Raw genomic sequence first — 19,489 nt, 5'->3', positions numbered from 1 at the left:
ACTGTTAATTGGTACAGTCGTTTTTGGGACAATTTGGCAGTATCCATCAAAATCTAAAATAAGAATTCCCTTTTGCTCAGCAATTCCATTTATAGCAATTTATCCCATAGGGACAAGCACACATTTGCCAAGAATTACAAAAATTGCCAGTGCAGCATGGTTTTTTTTTTTTTTTTTGAGTAACAGTATAAAATAAAAATCACCAATTGAAAAATGGCTAAACAAATTACCACAATCCATTATGGAATCCATATGCAATGTCATACTATGCAGCAATTAAAAACTGAGGTTATCGGGCCGGCCCGTGGCTTAGCGGTTAAGTGCGTGCGCTCCGCTGCTGGCGGCCCGGGTTCGGATCCCGGGCGCGCACCGACGCACTGCTTCTCCGGCCATGCTGAGGCCGCGTCCCGCATACAGCAACTAGAAGGACGTGCAACTATGCCATACAGCTATCTACTGGGGCTTTGGGGGAAAAAATAAATAAATAAAATTAAAAAAAAAAACCTGAGGTAAGTCTTAAGTACCGTCATGGAAAAAATTCCGTTCCAAACCATTAAAATTAAATTAAAAGAGTAAGTCTCAGGACAATAAGATAGTATGATTCCATACATTTAAAAATCTTTAAAGATATGTATATGTGTATGTATGTGTGTACATGTGTGTATATACATACATATACACATGTATATAAATACATAAAAACAAAAGTCTGAAAAGACACACACTATGCTGTGTTAGTGGTTTGTATTGTGTTTTGCACAATGAATATGTATTATCTGTGTAGTTAAGAGAATGTCTCAATTGATCAGGCCAACATAGAAAAAGAGAACTGAATTTTGCTTTTACTTGGCTTTCTACTAAGTAAGGAGGTGCCTCTGCTAAGAAACAGAGAGGTTTTATCAGATTGCAACGTGGTCTGATGAAATACCCTTGAACATTACCCATCTCCTTTGGTTGTAGTTTAATATTCTGCAAACAACCCTCTGACCATTCAAGTTTCCAGGAAGCTTCATAGTTGGAAGGCTCAGATCCCCCTCAGGACTCATCTCCCAGCAGTGCTGACTGCTGGTGGCTCACAGCTGAGTCCCTCCCCAGGAACTGCCCTGGGTGGAGGTGATGCCCCTTCCCCAGGGGGCAGGGGGTGTCCTCATCCATGCCTGGTCCTCTTACCTGGATGTGGGACCTCTCTGCACTGCTCTTGGTGGCTCAGGGAGCTCAGATTTCCCTTTAAGAGAACTTGCTGTGAGGAGTGGGTCTGACAGCTTCCAAACCTTTGGGATCTACTGCAGTATTCACACCAAGGCCACAGTCTCCCCAGAGGCTCCCAGCCAATGACTAAGCAGTGTGTGTGTTGGGGGGGGCGGGGCAAAAGGGGGAGAGGGAGATGGGAGGGGAGAGGACTAGAGCTGCACCATTTGGGCCCAATGCAGGACTTCTCTAACGGGTGATCTGGGGCTCCCCACTAGCCCAAGGGAGCCTTTCTGAGAGCCAAAGAGTAGACTGAAGCTCTTTCAACCCAAATCTCCTTCCTTCTCTCTGTCCTTGGACAGGTGTCAGGTCATAAGCTTCTGGCCCACACTTCTCCTTCTCCCCTTTATCTTGCACAAACATTTCTCCTAGTAAACTTGTTCTCTTCTCATTTCATCTTGGCCTCTGTTTCCCGGAGGCCCTGAGCTGCCACCCATCCTAGCGGCAGAGTTTCCTGTGGGATAGGCAGCTGCACCACAGCTCCACTCTCCCCGTAACGTCCTGCTTTCCTCACTCCATTACAGACATGATTCCCAAGAGCACCCCAGTGGGTTCCCTGCATGTACAACTCCATCTCAGAGTTTGTATCTGGGGGAACTCATCTTGTGACAGGGGCTGACATTACGGCCCCTGCAAAAGAATATCTTCTATTTGAAATAATAAATTGACATTTTGAAGTAGAACACTTTCAGAGTCAAAAGAAGATTAAAGACTCACATGGCGGAAATATATTTCTACTCTTCTGTTTTTGTCTCTGGAGACATACAGGGCCTCCATGACGATTATTTCTGCATGGGCAGGAAGATCTCTGTGACATAGACACTGGGTCGTTGTCCTGAGTTCATACCTGAAGCACGAGATGCTCCAATCAGCCTTGCTCGAATCAGTCCCTCTTGCTTTTTGTTTCTTATTAATTTAATCTTCCCCCGAAAAAATTCCAGGTGATAGTCTAGTTTTTCTTTCAGATCATCTGGAAAAAAATCCAACACGACTATTTACGGACAATAACTACAGAAATTAAAACAATTTATCACAGTTTTGATTGATTCCTAAAAGTCATGCTATTCTCCAAATGTTCTAACTTTAGAAAGAAAATTCTATCCTATGTAAGAAAGAGAAAGAAAAGTGATTCAGCATTGAAATGAACTGTAAATATTCTTCTATGTTTCTAGCGAAATACTTCTATTTTAATAAATCACTATTAAAATTTTAATAGAAAAAACATGAGTTATGGTGCCTTGGAGCAATCTGACTTTATTACTAACAACTGTGCTTCTAACTTGGCAGTAACTCTTAGGCAAGTTACCAGACCACTCGAGTCTCAGTTTCCTCGTTGGTGAGAAGGGATATCCACCACACTCCTTGCAGTGCTGTAGTGAGAGGAAGAAATACCCCACTCAGCACTGAGCTTGGTACCTAATAGTCACTCAATATTTGGAGGTTAATGTGATGATGATAAAGAAGGCTGGGCTCAGGTGAGATGGATACAGATGCCTCAGAAGTATAAATTCCTAAGTCCTAGGATTCTGGATCAGGAAGTTGGGGATCAACAGAAGCAGGTTCATTGTAATCTTGGCAGAAGGAGGGATCTCCTTCTTTGTCTTTAAAAAGAGTACCAGGGTCCTGCTCAGAGGCAGACTGCAGGCTGCCCACCTTCACTTGCAAGGTGGGGGCAGGATCTCAGCTCAGATGTCTGCAAACACCTCTCTAACATCCAGGACACAGGGGAACTCTGTGAGCCAGATCTGGGAGGAAATAAAGGCAGTTCTGGCAGCAGCAATCGCTGACATGAAGTGGAGGGCTTGGGTTTTTCAGAAGATGGTCATATTTGGCTTGTAGTCAAGAGGGACCAGGACTATGAGAAAGGTGGATGGCAGCAGGTCAGCTCTGAGCATGCCTCTTGTGTCCCTCAATGGGGCCAGATCCTTGGGCCCCCATCCCCTGCTCCCTAGGCTGAGGGAGTCCATCAGCAGTGCCTACTGGTGTCAGCTGGGAAAGACTAGCTGCAGATCAAAAATGTTCTCCTAGAGCCCACATGAAACCATTGTGAATTATAAGCTGGAGTGTGTTGATCCTGAGTTCCATCAGAACACAGAACACCCCCCTTCCTGCATTTCCTGTATTTGAGCTTCCATGTGGGCCCAAGACAAAGTTCCTTGGTGGGGTGGGTAAAATCACCACAAACCAGGTGACCATGGATCAAGAAGCAGAGGTGTCTGATCTGGCAGCACACCCATATCTTGGCCATCAGCAGTGATTTCCCTGATGACTAAAGAAAGTATGAGCAGATCAGCAGGTATGTCTCTGAACTCATGGCATGGTTCTGAAAGGCTAGGGGAGGTGTCCTATGGTCATCCTGGAACTGCATCTCCATGGCAGGACCCTTGTTCTTACAAGATCCTACCCTGTTCCCTGCTCATGGCTTCACTGGGGACTTCTCGCCCAGCATGTGCCCAATGTGTTGCTCAGTGCTACTGATCAGACAAGGACTCTGATCATCTCTCCACATCTCCTCCCATGCACAGGACTAGAAATAAACAGTACTGTACCCCTCCAATATGGGTGGCGCCTGTTGAAATAATGTCGTATATGATAGTGCCTGGCTAACATGTGAAATTCCTAAATATAGCTGACATTAGCTGAGTTACAGTCCACCTTTGAATTGATGCACCTAGGGTCACTTCCCAACGGGTGAACCTCCTGGGATGTCTTCTTTTCTTCCCTTGCCTATTCCTCTTCCTACTGTTTCTCTCTTCTTTTTCTTTCCCAGTCCACAGTGGGTCAGATTCACAGTGGATTAGTTAAACTTTTAGGCAGGAAACCTATGCAATACTGATCCATTGCTTCCATGGGAAATGGACCCCACAGGGACCTGCAGACTCCACAGATCTTTTCACTAATCTGGGTCCTCTTGGCTTGCCACAGGCTTGTAAATGTAAAATAGAAAACTAATTTCAAATGCTGTGTCGTTAATCAGATTTTATACTAGTTTCATGACTCTTTAAAGCCAGTGAGCATGGAGGAACAAGCACTTAACTATGGATGGTCTGATTAGAATTCTTTCACATAAAGTACCTGGATCGTGTCATTTACCTGCATTAAGCCCTGTAATAGTTCCCCATTTTCTCCAGATAAAATTCAAACAATGCCCTTCATGAGTGGTTGCCCTTTGATATCTCTGGTTTTATGCCCACCCCCACCCCCTCATAGATAAACTACATAAAATATAGAACTATTCCAAACTCATCATGTTTTCTCTTGCCTCTGAGCCTTTACAATGTTACTTCTTCTGCCTAAAACATCCTTTCCTTCCTCTCCATCTAGATAACTCCAACTCACCCTTCAGACCTCAGTTTAGATGTAACTTCTTCCTGAACGTCATCGATGATGTCTAGAGACCAGGTTGGTGGCCCTACATCTACCTCATGGAAGCACTAACCACCCCATTAGCCCAATACCATAAGGACGGGGACCAGTTCTTCCATCCACCAACGTACCAACGGCACCCAGCACAGCACCTGCCTCAAAACCCAGCGAAAAACGTCCTTTGTATAAAATAACTGGAGCACCATCAGAGACAGCACTGCCTTCGAAGTAGATTAGATGGATTACTAGCGCTCTGTCTTACCAAATTCGCTCATGTCATCTACCAAAATAATTTCTTCAAGGAGATGGTGTGGAGTGAGGTTCATGATACTGGACACTGTCCGAAACAAGGCATTAAATTCTTCATTGTGGAAGCAAATGACAATGCTGGCAGTAGGCAGACTGGTTGGGTAATATTTTTGAAGACACCTGCAGGCATAAATAAGAGGAAGAAAACGATTCATCTAAAAGCCTTCGATGTTTTGGGGTCTCATTCAAACATCTTTATTTGCAGGTTTTTCTTCTTTATTTCTTTAATTGATGGTTATGATAATAATGTGACAGTATATTTAAAAACACAAAAATTAAGATACAAAAATTTCTTTAACTTCTTATGCTGTTCTAATATTTTCTAAATCATTCCCTCCTTCTTAATGTCAGTGATAATTGCTCTTCTTAAGACTCTGTTTTGATATTAGTTCTATTTTGAACGTAGTATAAACACAAATTATACCTGTATTTTGGTTTCTATTATAAAAACGAATTAACAAACTTATACATATTAGAAGGTTCAAATTAACTTGATTGCACTGTCTTCAAAGAAAATGTGTGCTTTTTCTTATTTTGTGAGTCTGTTGCAACAAAGAAATGCAGTGGATATGGTGTAATTGGATTTCTTCCAAGGATATGATAAAAATGTTTTTTTGTGTATGTAGAATTGAGAGAAAAATAGAAGCTGAATTCTAATAAGATTAGTTATTAGCTGTTAAGTATTGTTTGGATTGCTACATTTTTTGTTGTATTTTGAAATATTTTGGTTGTAAATGACAAATCCACTGGAACTAGCTTAAGCATAAGAAAAAGAGGTATATTGTAAGGGGACCCAAATGTCTCACAGGACCTAGTGACAGGCATGCGGCGGAGCCTCTGAGAGCGATTGGAACTAGAGGCTTGACAGCCACCTGGACACTTTCTCCATTTCTGCTCTGTCTTTATGTCTGGGGATAATGATAATGATAACAATAACATCAACCTCTCATAGGTTGTGAGAATTCAATGAATTAATACATGTAAAATGCTCAGAACACTGCCTGGCAGGTAGTAAGTATTGTATAAGGCTCATTATATGATTCTTATTCTCTCTCTGCAACTTGGCTTTTTTCCGCTTCTTTACCCCAGTGTGGGAAATGTGGCTGACATCAGCATATCTTAGAGTCCAGCACCCAAGGAGAAACTGGTAAGATTTTCTCTTTCCCAAAAATTCACAGGAAAGAATTCATTAGCCCAACCTGGCTCAGGTGCCCATCCCTGGGCTAATCAACTGTGGCCAGAGAGTGGGGTCAAAATAGAAAGTCACTATTCCCACTGCGTCCACGTGGAAAGGGGAATGGGGCAGGAAGCACGGGAAGGGAGGTGCTGGTAGGCAGTCCAATGGGGTCCTGGACAGCCCTTCAGCGTATTCATGGCTTGATGTCACCAAGGAAGAAGAGGGCCTTGTCCTGGTCAGCGTTTTTATGCAAGACGAGATGACAATATAGAAGGCGTGCCTACCAAGTAGAAGCTGACATCCTGCTAGAAGGAATGAGAATACGAGAGATGAGAAAACCAAGAAAAGACCTGAGACACGGGAAAGGGGGTGGGTGCCACATCCTGTACATGGGGCTAAAACATCAAGTGGGAAAATGAGGCTTCATAGAAACATGTAGGAAAATGATTAAAAGCCTTCAATTCCAGTAAGATCACTGAGTTATCAAAGAGGAAATCAATGAGAAAGACAGAGAGAGAGAGGGAGAGAGAGAGAAAGAGAATGGAAGGATAACACCAAGAATGAGAGACATGCTGGTCCAGGGTGAACTTGTGCTACTCAGATCACATCTCTAATATTATATTCAGTCCCGGGTATATCATTTTAAGAAGACTATAGATAACCTAAGCCTCTTTGGAGGAATGAGACAGTGATGGTGAAGTAGCCTGAAACCATGTCACGTGAGGACTCTATAGACCCCTAAGAGAAACCCGGTGTGAATGGGTTTTTCTAAAATTAATTGACAAATGTTGCTGTGGTCTTTCTATATAGAAAAACTTTTCTGACCTAAATAAGCACGTTTTTCAGGGTAAAAATAATTTGGACAAGGCCTGAGTTTGACTGTCGTTGGTTAGCTGATCTATTCTTTGCTGATTGTATAGATTACCAACCATATAGTATAAAACAGGACTATTATGGGTTGAATTATGCCCCCCCCAATTCATATGATGAAGTCCTAACCCCCAGTGCCTCAGAATGTGACCTTATTTGGAAATGGGGTTGTTGCAGATGTAATGATGTCATTAGGGTGTCCCTAATCCAATAAGACTGGTATCTTTATAAAAATGAAAATTAGGACCCAGGACAGATGCTCACAGAGGGAAGGTGATGCTCACAGGGAGAAGATGGCCATCTACAAGCCAAGGAAAGAGGCCTAGAACAGATATTCCCTTATAGCCCTCAGAAGAACCAACCCTGCCAACACCTTGATTTCTGACATTTCTGTCATTTAAGCCGCCCAGTTTACGGTACTTTGTTACAACAGCCCTACTAAACCAAGAGAAGGATGTTAAATTTTAACGTGCATACATATCCCCTGGGCTTCTTGCTAGATGCGGATTCTGATTCAGTATATCTGGGGTAGGGCCTGGGATTCAGCGTGGCTAACCAGCTCCCAAGGGCTGCCAGTGCTGCTGGCCCTCAGACCACACTTTGAGTTGGAAGGGTCTAGTGGGCAGGGGCACTACTTAAAATGACAAAATGACAATCTTTCAAGCATTTTAGAAAAACATGGTCCTAGATGACAAACAAATTTGTAAGTATTATTCATTTGTTTAAATTTGATCTTAACCCATTTTTCTAAATAATTCTTGGATCAAAGAGGAAATTAAAAATTGAAAACTATTTAAAGATTAATAAAGATGAAAACACACCATGTTAAAACCTAAGGTATATGGCTAAAATCCTAATCAGATTAAAATGAATACTTATAAATGTATTATTATTATATAAGAAAGAGATAAAACAATCAAACTACTTAACCTTAAAAACTGGTAAAAAAGACTACAAAAAGAACCAAAAGAAAGAACAAAGATCCAATAAAGGTAGCTAGAAATTGATGAATTAGAAGACAAAAAAGTAAAATTGATAAATATAACCAAAAGTTGATATTTTGAAAGATGACTAATATAGACCAACCCCTAATAAGCTTAAGAAAGAGAGGGAAAATGTACAACAATAAGAATGAGAAAGAAACTATGGTACCAGCGAAGATAAAAAGAATTATGAAATTAGGATGTGTAACTTTATGCCAATAAAATCGAAAAATAGGTGAAATGGATTTTTATTGAAATACAATGTCCTAAATAGACCCTAGAAGTAGCAAGCCGGAGCAGAACGATAAATAACCTTAGAAGAAACTAAAAGTTTTTCAACGTCTGCCACTAGAAAATGGACCAGTGACATAATTACCAGACAAGTTCTATTTCAACATAGAGAATAGATAATTATATTATTTCAACTATTTTAGAGCATAGAGATAATGGAAAACATCCAAATTCATTTTGTGAAGCTGGTATAAATTGATGTCAAAATCTGATACAGAGGCACAAAAAAGAAAAACATGAGCCAGGGTTTCCTAAACTTGAGTCATGCATAGACTTCTTTTAAAGAGAAAGTAAGATCTCAACTTCCAGAGTTGATTTAAATTACTTTAATGTTTCCTAAATATGCTTAAACAAACAAACAAAATTAGGTAGAATCTCTTTGTGTTTATAAGCTCTTACACAGCTATAAATAAAACAGTTAAAATAGTGAAATACAGCTAAAAACAGTTAAATTCCAATTAATAAACTAATTTTAATTTCAGGTTGTATTTTGCTGAAATGAATCGCCACTTACAACCTTTGTACTGCCTGTTACAGGAAAGTTTCTTTAAACTTGATCAGACTGTACTACTGTGTATTATGTGACTGCTCAACTCTCCCAGCACTTTTTTTGTGTTTGAAATATTGCAAAAAAAACTTTATTGGTACAACACGCTGTAAAGTAATTTGGCATAACTTACATAATTTATGTATTAAGTCTGCCTCTGTCTGACATCCTTTATCTATTAAGTCTACCACTACTCTTTTTCATTACCTACTGAATCTGAGTGCCTATAGTAAGGTTGTCATCCTGTATATACATATATTAATTTTGTGTGTGTGTGTGAGGAAGATTAGCCTCGAACTAACATCTGTTGCCAATCCTCCTCTTTTTGCTGAGGAAGATTGGCCCTGGGCTAACATCTGTGCCCATCATCCTCTACCTTATACTTGGGACACCTGTCACAGCATGGTTTGATAAGCGGTGTGTATGTCCATGCCTGGGATCCAAACCTGTGAACCCCGGGCTGCCAAAGCGGAGTGAGCGAACTTAACCACTATGCCACTGGGCCAGCCCTACATGTATTAATTTTTAAATATTACATAAAAATGGGAAAATTTTATGTAATATTTAAAATTTTAAAATTCTCCTGGAGAATTTGTAGACCTCTGAGAATATATACATGGATCTCAATTTGAGAAACATTGATACAGACTAATCTCATTTATACAGATCAAAACAGTTAAAATATTAGCAAATCAAACAAAGCAGCATTTTAAGAGAATAGGATAACTAAGGTCAGTTTATTTCAGGAACGTTAAGGATGGCTCAACATAAGCTATCAATAATTGGAAGGAGGAAAGCCATATGATCATGTTGATTCAGTCCTGAGAAATCATTTGATAAAACTTAGCAATCATTTCTGATTAAAATAAAATCCCAAAACAAAATTAACCCACTCCCAATTGATGCAGCTTTGGCCAGTCAGTGCACATGCCAAAAGTGGACTTTCCCACCAATAGAGCACTTCTGTTGCTCTGCCAGAATCCTCTGGCATTCATGTGACACACCCACGAGAAGAATTGTTTTTAAAGAAAGAAAAGGAACATGAATGTTAATAAAATAAGGGAGCAAAGTTCAAGTGAAAGAATAGAAAGAAATGTCCTCAGTGCAATCAAAAGTATGTATCAGAAGTCAACCACAAACATCAAAAAATTAAGTATTAAAGGAATAATTCCCAACTCATTCTACAAGGCCAACATTACTCTGATAACAAAACCAGACAAGGACATTAAAGAAAAATACAGATTGATAGCCCTCATGAACAATAATATAGAATTCCAAAAAAATTTCAGCAAACCAAATTCAGCAATGTAATTTTTTTTTGAGGAAGATTGGCCCTGCACTAACATCTGTTGCCATTCTTCCTCTTTTTTTTTCTTTTTCTCTCCAAAGCCCCAGTACATAGTTGTGTATCATAGTTGTAGAGTTGTAGCTCTTCTATGTGGGATGCCGCCTCAGCACGGCTTGATGTGCAGTGAGTAGGTCCGTGCCCAAGATCTGAACCAGTGAACCCCAGGCCGCCGAAGGGGAACATACAAACCTAACTGCTATGCCACCAGGCTGGCCCCAAATTCAACAGTATTAAAAAGGATAATACATCATGACCAAGTGGGGGATATCCCCAAAATAGAGGTTTGGTTTAACATTAGAAAATCAAGCAATGTAATTTACAATCTTTACACACTAAAGAAGAAAACCCATACTATCATCTAATATATACAGAAAAGGATGTGCCAAAATCCAACATCCATTTCTGATGAAAAAACTCTCAACAAACTAGGAACAGAAGGGAATTTCCTCAGCCTAAAAAAGAACATCTATGAAAAAATGTATAGATAACATCATACTGGTGAAAGATTGAATGTTAGAATCAAGAACACAACAAGGTTGTCCATTCTTACCACTCCTACTATTCAACACTGAATTGGAGGTTTTAGCCAGTGCAATAAGTTAAGAAAAAGAAAAGCATCCAGATTGGAAAGGAAGAAGTAAAAGTACCTTTATTTGCAGATGACATAGCCATCTATATAGAAAATCCAGTGGAGAAATCTTTGTGATCTTGGGTTAGGTGAAAGCAAAATAAAAAATTTTTTAAAGTAAAATTAATCAATTGGACTCTGTCAAAATTAAAAACTTTTGCTTTTCAAAAGCCACTGTTAGGAGAATGAAAAAACAAGCCACGGACTAAGAGAAAATACTTGCAATCATATATCTGACAAAGATCTTATATTTGGAACATATAAAGAATTCTCAACACTCAATAATAAGAAAACAATCCAATTTAAAAATGGGCAAAATATTTGAACTTCAATAAAGAAGATAATACACACATGAAAAGATCTGCAACAGCATTAGCCATCAGGAAAATGCAAATTAAACCACAATGAGATATCACTACACACCTATTAGAATGGCTAAAATTAAAAAGACTGGCCATACCACATGTTGGCGGAGATGAGGAGCAACTGGAAATCTCATACCTTGCTGGTGGGAGTGTAAGATGATACAACTTCTTTGGAAAAGTGGGTTTCTTAAAAAGTCAAACATACACCCTAAGATCTAGCCATTCCACTTTTAAATATCTACACAAGAAGAAAAACGCATCCGTCCATACATGTTTATTTATTTATTTTTTCCCCCAAAGCCCCAGTAGATAGTTGTATGTCATAGCTGCAGATCCTTCTAGTTGCTGTATGTGGGACGCGGCCTCAGCATGGCCGGACAAGCGGTGCGTCCGTGCACGCCCGGGATCCGAACCCGGGCCGCCAGCAGCAGAGCGCGCGCACTTAACCACTAAGCCACGGGGCCGGCCCCGCATCCGTCCATACAAACCTTTACAAGAATATTCATACCAGTTTTATTTGTAACAAAAACTGGAAACAATCTATCAACAGTGAATGGATAAACAAATTGTAGTATATCCATACAATGGAGTACTACTCAGCAATAAAATGGAATGAACTCCTTGCAACGATATGACTGAATTTCAAAATAATTATGTTAAGCAAATTTCATTTATAAAAAATCCTGGAAAAGAAAAACAAATCTATGTAACAAACCCTATGACTAAGAAATCTCATTCCAGAAATCTTTCCTCCATAAATATTGACATGAATGCATAAAAACATGTGTACAAGGATGTTTATTACATCATTTTTGAAAAGTTGAAAAATTTGAAATAATAGGATTTCTCTTATAGGGAAATTGTACATTTATACAATGGATAACTGCTCTCAATTGTTAAAATTAATGAGGCAAATTTTATGTGAAATGCTGTGAAAAAGTTCTCCATGATATGTTAAGTGAAAGAAACACATATTGCAGAACAAGATAAAAAGTAAATATAAAAATCAGAAAATGTATATGATTATACTGTATGTTTACTGTTTGTTTATAAATACGTGCATGTGTCTACAAATTCTGGAAGGCTATACACTAAAATATCGAGAACGATGGTCTCTGTATTGGGTCAGGGGAAGATAGGTTATATTTTATGCATTATGACACAAGAAACGGTGGTAAGACTGTGGGTATTTTTACTTTCCCCTTTTGTGCTTTTTAAATATTTTTCAGGTTTTTTGTAACTAACATTTAAAAGAAATCTGCACATTTATTAATTACAAAAGGATAAATAGTAATTTTACAGTGCAGAAATCTGACAGCTGCTGTTTTCATTAAGTGATCAAAAGCAACTTCACCACCAGTAACTTCACCAGTAATGAGACGAGTGGACATCATGTGCCTCTTAACATGATGCTCTGAGAAGGACACAACATCACTTCTGTGGTATTCCTACCAAAAAAGCATGACATGCATTTGGTCATGAGGAAACATCAAACTCAAATTGAGGAACATTCTAGAAAATAACTGGTTAGATCTCTTCAACTGTGTCACAGTCATGAAAGATAAAGACTTAGGAACAGTTTCAGATGAAAGGAAACTAAGGGGACGGGAACACTGCATGCAACCTGTGGTCCTGGGTTGGATCCTTCCAGAAAAAGGACCCTAGTTGGGCAATATAAACATTTGAATAATGTTGGTAGATTGGCTAATGTATTGTATAAATGTTAATTTCCTGATTTTGTTCATTGTTCTTGTTCTGAAGGTATGGAAGATATTAACGTTTAGGGAATTTAAAAAAAGTCTGTATGAAAATTCTTTGAAATATTTTCACAACAATTTTATGTCTGAAATTATTTCAAAATCGAAAAGTTAAGAAATAAAAAATTAAATTAGAAGACCAAGCAACACAAAAAATCTACTCTTCAAAGATCTGTATCAAATATTTCTGGGGCCGGCCCCGTGGCTTGGTGGTTAAGTGAGCGCGCTCCGCTGCTGGCGACCTGGGTTCGGATCCCGGGCTCGCGCCGACGCGCTGCTTCTCTGGCCATGCTGAGGCCGCGTCCCACATACAGCAACTAGAAGGATGTGCAGCTATGACACACAACTATCTGCTGGGGCTTTGGGGGGAAAAATAAATAAATAAAATCTTTAAAAAAAAAAAAAAAATATTTCTATAGCTAGTGAAAATAATCATGTGAACTTCAAAGTAAGGCAAAGCTGAAGTGGAAATTCCATGTAATGGAATAATACAATTATTACAATAATGGCTGAAAATCTGCTTGGACTCCAGATAGTGGTAGTTATTCCTAGCAGTTAAAATGATGATGGTTTTTTGGATCTGACACCAAAAGCAAAGGTAACAAAGCAAAAATAAATAAGTGGGACTACATCAAACTAAAAAGTTCTGCAGAGCAAAAGAAACCATCAACAAAATTAAAAGGCAACTTACTGAATGGGAGAAAATATTTGCAAATCACCTATCTGATAAGGGGTTAATATCTAAAACATACAAAGAACTCATACAACTCAATACCAAAACAAACAAACAAACAAAAACCCCCAAACAATCCAATCAAAAAATGGGCAGAAGATCTGAAGAGACATTTTTCCAAAGAAGATATACAGATGGTCAACAGGTACACGAAAAGATGCTCAACGTCACTAATCATCAAGGAAATGCAAATCAAAACCAAAATGAGATATCACCTCACACCAGTCAGAATGGCTATCACCAAAAAGACAGAAAATAAGTGTTGGTGAGGATGTGGAGAAAAGGGAACCCTTGTACACCGTTGGTGGGAATGTAAATTGGTACAGCCATTATGGAAAACAATATGGAAGTTCCTCAAAAAATTAAAAATAGAACTACCATATGATCCAGCAATTCCACTCCTGGGTATTTATCTGAAGAAAATAAAAACACTAACTTGAAAAGATATCTGCACCCCCATGTTCATTGCAGCATTATTTACAATAGCCAAGATATGGAAACAACCTAAGTGTCCATCAGTGGATGAGTGGGTAAAGAAAATGTGTTATATATATATACATACAGTGAAATATTGTTTAGTCATAAAAAAGAAGGAAATCTTGTCGTTTGCAACAACATGGATGGACCTTGAGGGCATTATGTTAAGTGAAATAAGCCAGACAGAGAAAGACAAATACTGTATGATCTCACCTACAGGTGGAATCTGAAAAAAAAACAACAACTAAACCAAGCTCACAGATACAGAGAACAGATTGGTGTTTGCCAGAGGTAGGGGGTGGGCGAAATGGGTGAACAGGGTCAAAAGGTACAAACTTCCCATGATAAAATAAATAAATCATGGGGATGTAATGTATACCGTGGTGACTGTAGTTAGTAATACTCTATTGCATATTTGAAAGTTGCTAAGAAAGTAGATATTAAAAGTTCTCATCACAAGAAAAAAACTTTTTTGTAACTCTATATGGTGATCAATGTTAACTAGACTTACGGTGGTGATCATTTTACAATATATACAAATATAAAATTACTTTGTTGTACACTTGAAACTAATATAATGTTATATGTCAATTATACCTCAATATAAAATAATTAAAAGGAACATACATTTTATTCCTAGTATCTGGCACATCTCTCTCGTTGCCCAAGATTTTACTGATAATGGTATTAAATCCATATTTTGAAAATCCATGAAAAACTTCTGGGTCTGAAAAGTTAAAATCCTTACCTACAAGAAAAGGTAATTAGAGTTACATAAATATAGACTACTACCATGACTTTGATAAAGAACAGTAAGAACAACTATATCCTGAATTCACTCCTTTTATAATGAGTCTGAGTCACTTTCTTGGAACCCAGATGACAAGCTTAAAATCAAAGTATTAACACAAATCAAAGCAGATTACTTAGCAAAGTATGAACAACGAGCTAGTCTTCAGTCACTGAGTCTCTCCGGGGAAGGAAGTGCTCAGCCTCCTTGGTCCCATCATGAGTCACAACTGTCATGTGAAATGATTGTAACTGAGGGATTTAGGGAAGGTGAGAGGATGAAATCCCTCTTCCAAAATTCCATAAGAGGGAATAAAACAAGATGACAGAGGGTAACTCAAACATATCAGTCATAACAATAAATGAAGTTGGGGGAGATTTCATAATAAGAGATAAAAACTCAGACGGCAATAGAAAACAAAACGTAATCATAAAAGATAAACAGAACGAATTAAAATGGATAAAAGTGAAAGAATGGTCAAAGAATACGGGAGTCAAAATATCATTTTAAAAAATATAGAATTCATTGGAAAGAGCATCCAGAGAGTCATTTTATACTCACATTAAGAATAAGTCACAATACAAATACAAATATGATTTCAGTCACATGTGGAAGATAAACAAACATACACAGAGATAAGGAGAATAGGTTAGTGGTCACCAGAGGAGAAGGAGGTTGGGGGGGAAGGGGCACATGTGTATGGTGACAGATAAAAACTAGACTATTGGGCCGGCCCCGTGGCTTCGTGGTTAAGTGTGCGTGCTCCGCTACTGGCGGCCGGGGTTCGGATCCCCGGTGCGCACCAACGCACCGCTTCTCCGGCCATGCTGAGGCCGTATCCCACATACAGCAACTAGAAGGATGTGCAACTATGACATACAACTATCTACTGGGGCTTTGGGGGAAAAAAAGGAGGAGGATTGGCAATGGACGTTAGCTCAGAGCTGGTCTTCCTCAGCAAAAAAGAGGAAGATTAGCATGGATGTTAGCTCAGGGCTGATCTTCCTCACAAAAAAAAAAAAAAGAAAAAAAAAAAAACTAGACTACTGGTGCTGAAAAAAATTAATTAGTTAATTTTAAAAAAGAATAAGTCACAATAAAGATTTAATAGTTATGAGATTGTAGACATCAAATAATGCTGCGACAAAATACTTAAAGAAAAATGGTTAGAAATATCAGTATATACTGCCACAAATCAACAGCAATGGACTATTTTAAGAACAACTCTGAATCAGAGAAAAAGTTAGAATGAGCTTGAATAATGTGATTAGTTAAGTTTCCCTAGTGGATTTATATTGTGCTTTCTTTTTGAGAGAATAGACTTTCTTTTCCAATGCCTAAGGAGTGTTTTCCAAAATTGATGTAAAAGGCTATATTGTATATAAAGGAGATTCCCATCAAGAAGCAGTAGTCTCATTTCCCCTAGGACCTTTCTCTTACACCTAAAAAATCCTGAACATAATGCACAGATAAGCATAGGAGGGCTCTGAAAGGTGGAAATAAGGAGGCAGATCACCTCAGAGCCTGAGGACTTGAGGAAGGAGCTCTCAATTTCCCTGTTGCCTCCCAGAAATCCCAGACAGGGTGCTGTAGAAGCCTCCCAGTGGGACCATCAACAGGCATGGACAAAAAAGCTCCAAGACAAGCCTGTTCCTGCTCACCACAGAGCCAGGAAAAGGGAGGCTCAACCACAGAAAACCTTTGGCAGCGCCTACTCTAGGCAAGCACCAATGGGATAACCACACTGCCCCCTGCAGCTTCAGTGGGGCAGGCAGGGAGCAGGTCTTCCACCACACCTGAAGGGAGCAGAGGGCAGTGCTCCTCTCCCCACCCAGTGGTGTTGGTGGTGCTGAGCAGAGCCTACCCTTCCATCCTCCTTCCTGGTAGAAGAGGGCAGTGCTCTGATTACCCAACATTGTGGGCCAACTGAGCAGGGAGCTGGTCCTCCATAAGCTCACTCTATGGAAGCAGGTGATGCTCAGATTCTCACCAAGGTAGGGTCGTGTCAGTGGCATGCTGAGCCTCCAACCCCACCTGGCAGCAACAAGGGTTAACAAGGTGGTGCAAAGTGGGGCTAGTTACTACTCCATGACCATCCTGCCCCTCACATCCATGGGGCCCAGTGGAGAGCTGAACCTCCACCCCTACATCGTGGCAACAAGAGAGAAGCAGGTTGTGCAAGGCAGGATAGTTGACACTCGGCTTTCCCCGTAACATAACCCTGGTGTCAGTGAGGCTCATCAGGTAGCTAAACTCATAGGCGACAATGTCATGCAAATTGGTGCTCCATTTCACCAAAGTCAGGGGCTGAACTTTCACTCCACCATCCACAGTGAGGCAGTGCTCCATGGTTGCTGGGGTGGTGTTGGCAGGCCAGCAGGAAGCCAAACATACTCACCTACCCAGCCCTTGTGCTGCATCTTAACAGGGCAAGGCCTACTAAAAAAGAAGTTTAAATAGGACCAGAGTTTCATAATATCAAAAATGCCCAGAATACAATAAAAAATCACTTGTCATACTAAGAACCAGGGAGATCTCAAATTGAGTGAAAAAAGACAATAGATGCCCAGACCAAGATGAATCAGAGGTCAGAATGATCTGACTAGGATGTTAAAAAAGCCATCAGAAAAATGCTTGGAAACAAATGAAAAAAATCTCAGCCAAGAAATAGAAGTTATAAAAAAAAGAAAGAAAAAAAAGAAAGAAAAAGAGCCAAATGGAAATTATAGAACTAAAAAATACCATAGTCTAAATAAAAAACTTGCTGAATGGGCTTAATGGTAGAGTGGCAATGACAGAGCAATAGAATCCACCTAATCTGAACAACAGAGAAAATAGACTGAAAAAAAATGAGGAGAGTCGCAGGGACCTGTGCACTAACAACAAAAGAGCTAATATTGATATTGTTGGAGTCCCAGACGACAGGAGAGAGAGTGAGACTGAAAAAGTACTCTAAGAAATAATGGCTGAAAATAATGGCTGGGAAACCAAAAATTCAGGTGACTCTGTTTATTGCAATATGTGCTTTATTGCAATAGTCTGGAACCAAACCCCCAATATCTCTGAGGTATGCCTGTATATATACGAATTATTTCATAATTTAAAAATTGAATTGCTCTAAAAAGGACGTCCTCTTATTCTTCTAAATACTAAATTTATGATATATTTTCCCCTTAAAATGGCTAACAGAGAAAATCAAAATACTCACCTAATTTTAAAAATGGCCTCTGTTCTTTAATTTCCTCTTTGGTAGGCCTTTCAACTCTTACAGGCGGTCTTGGTATTGGCTTTGGGCCATGGTTAATTTCTTGTTGCAATTTTTTTTCAAGAGACCAAATTGGTGAAGGCTTTTGTATTTTCTTCTGCTGTTTGCTCACATGATTACGGTGAAAATATATAGATAACAGAGCTGTCCAGATCCCAAATGTCAAGGATCCATAGAATAAACATTGAATTATGACATTTCTCATTGTAAACCTAGGATTTTCGAAGGTCCATTTTCAATTTCCTAAATCAGAAGGATTTAAGAGAAGCTATATTAGATATTTTAATGGTTTGTAGATCATCTATTTGGCTTAAATTCAATTTTCAGTGCTTTGAGAACAATCATTTTGATATCACTTCTTATCATATACTTTGATAAGATAAAGTGTATCTTTTTTCTATCAGCAAAAACAAAACTGATATTCATAAGATTACTTAACATCAAAATGTATAACATGCTTATAAAACATACAATATCATTTAAAGTCATTGGCCCCTACTCCTGAGCAAACGGCTAAAGGAAATAATGGGAAAGAAGACTTATTCATCCTTTATACATGCCCAATCCATCTTGGAGTGAGGTATAGGTCTCTAGTTCAAAAATCTGATTTAACACCAATCAGCCTGTTAAAAATGTAAAAACATAGACTATCACATGCTGGAAAGAAAGTGGCAATGAGAACTGTGGTCCACCATGAATGGGACTGTGAAATGGTACAACCATTTTGTCAATATCTAGTTAAGTGGAATTTATACATATGGTATACAGATCTTCCTTGACTTATGATGGGGTTACATCTGGATAAACCCATCATAAATTGAACATATCCTAAGTTGAAAATGCATTTAATACACCTAACCTACTGAACATCTTAGCTTAGTCTAGCCTGACTTAAACATGCTTGGCCTACAGTTGGGCAAAATCATCTCACACAAAGTCTGTTTTATAATAAAGTGATGACCTCCATGGCGAAGGGCTTTGGGGAGGAGAGTAAAGAGCTCCTACTGTGTCCTCAACACTTATTTTTTAAAAAGCTTTGAAGCAACATAATGAGGTTTGATAAAGCTCGATGATGTGTACAGAGTGTTCATGATATTTTTCTCTATATTTCCCTTATGTTTGAAATATTTCATAATTTATCAAAAAAGAAGAAAAAGAAAGACTTGAGAGGCTTCCTTCAAAGACGGTAGATTGAATACGTGTGTCTGTCTCCTTTCCCTCTTGACTCAACTGTAAATAAAAATAAAACTAAAAACCCTCCTGGGGAAACAGTGGTAGAGGGAACATCAACGCATGTGAGATTTCAACACAGGTTTGGAAGACTGGCAGCTATGG

At 39.0% G+C, this 19,489-nt stretch overlaps 1 protein-coding gene across 1 annotated transcript in view; it reads right to left on the bottom strand.

Annotated features, from left to right (window-relative positions):
• GALNTL5 (polypeptide N-acetylgalactosaminyltransferase like 5) overlaps positions 1–18,385 on the bottom strand; it is a 51,462-nt gene extending 33,077 nt beyond the window's left edge. The window contains exons 1-4 of the mRNA XM_004430771.3: positions 18,098–18,385; positions 14,727–14,847; positions 4,877–5,043; positions 2,096–2,218 (exon numbers count right to left, since the gene is read on the bottom strand). Of these exons, the coding sequence (XP_004430828.2) occupies positions 2,096–2,218; positions 4,877–5,043; positions 14,727–14,847; positions 18,098–18,359 (673 nt within the window). The 5' untranslated portion in view covers positions 18,360–18,385. The remainder of the gene's footprint in view (positions 1–2,095; positions 2,219–4,876; positions 5,044–14,726; positions 14,848–18,097) is intronic.
• Between the last annotated feature and the right edge of the window lie 1,104 nt (positions 18,386–19,489).

Source organism: Ceratotherium simum, chromosome 1 (genome assembly GCF_057802395.1).
Source record: "Ceratotherium simum simum isolate JZ-2026a chromosome 1, ASM5780239v1, whole genome shotgun sequence".
Lineage (NCBI taxonomy): Eukaryota > Metazoa > Chordata > Mammalia > Perissodactyla > Rhinocerotidae > Ceratotherium > Ceratotherium simum.
Note: the sequence above shows the minus strand (reverse complement) of the source record. Positions and strands in the feature narration are given on the sequence as shown.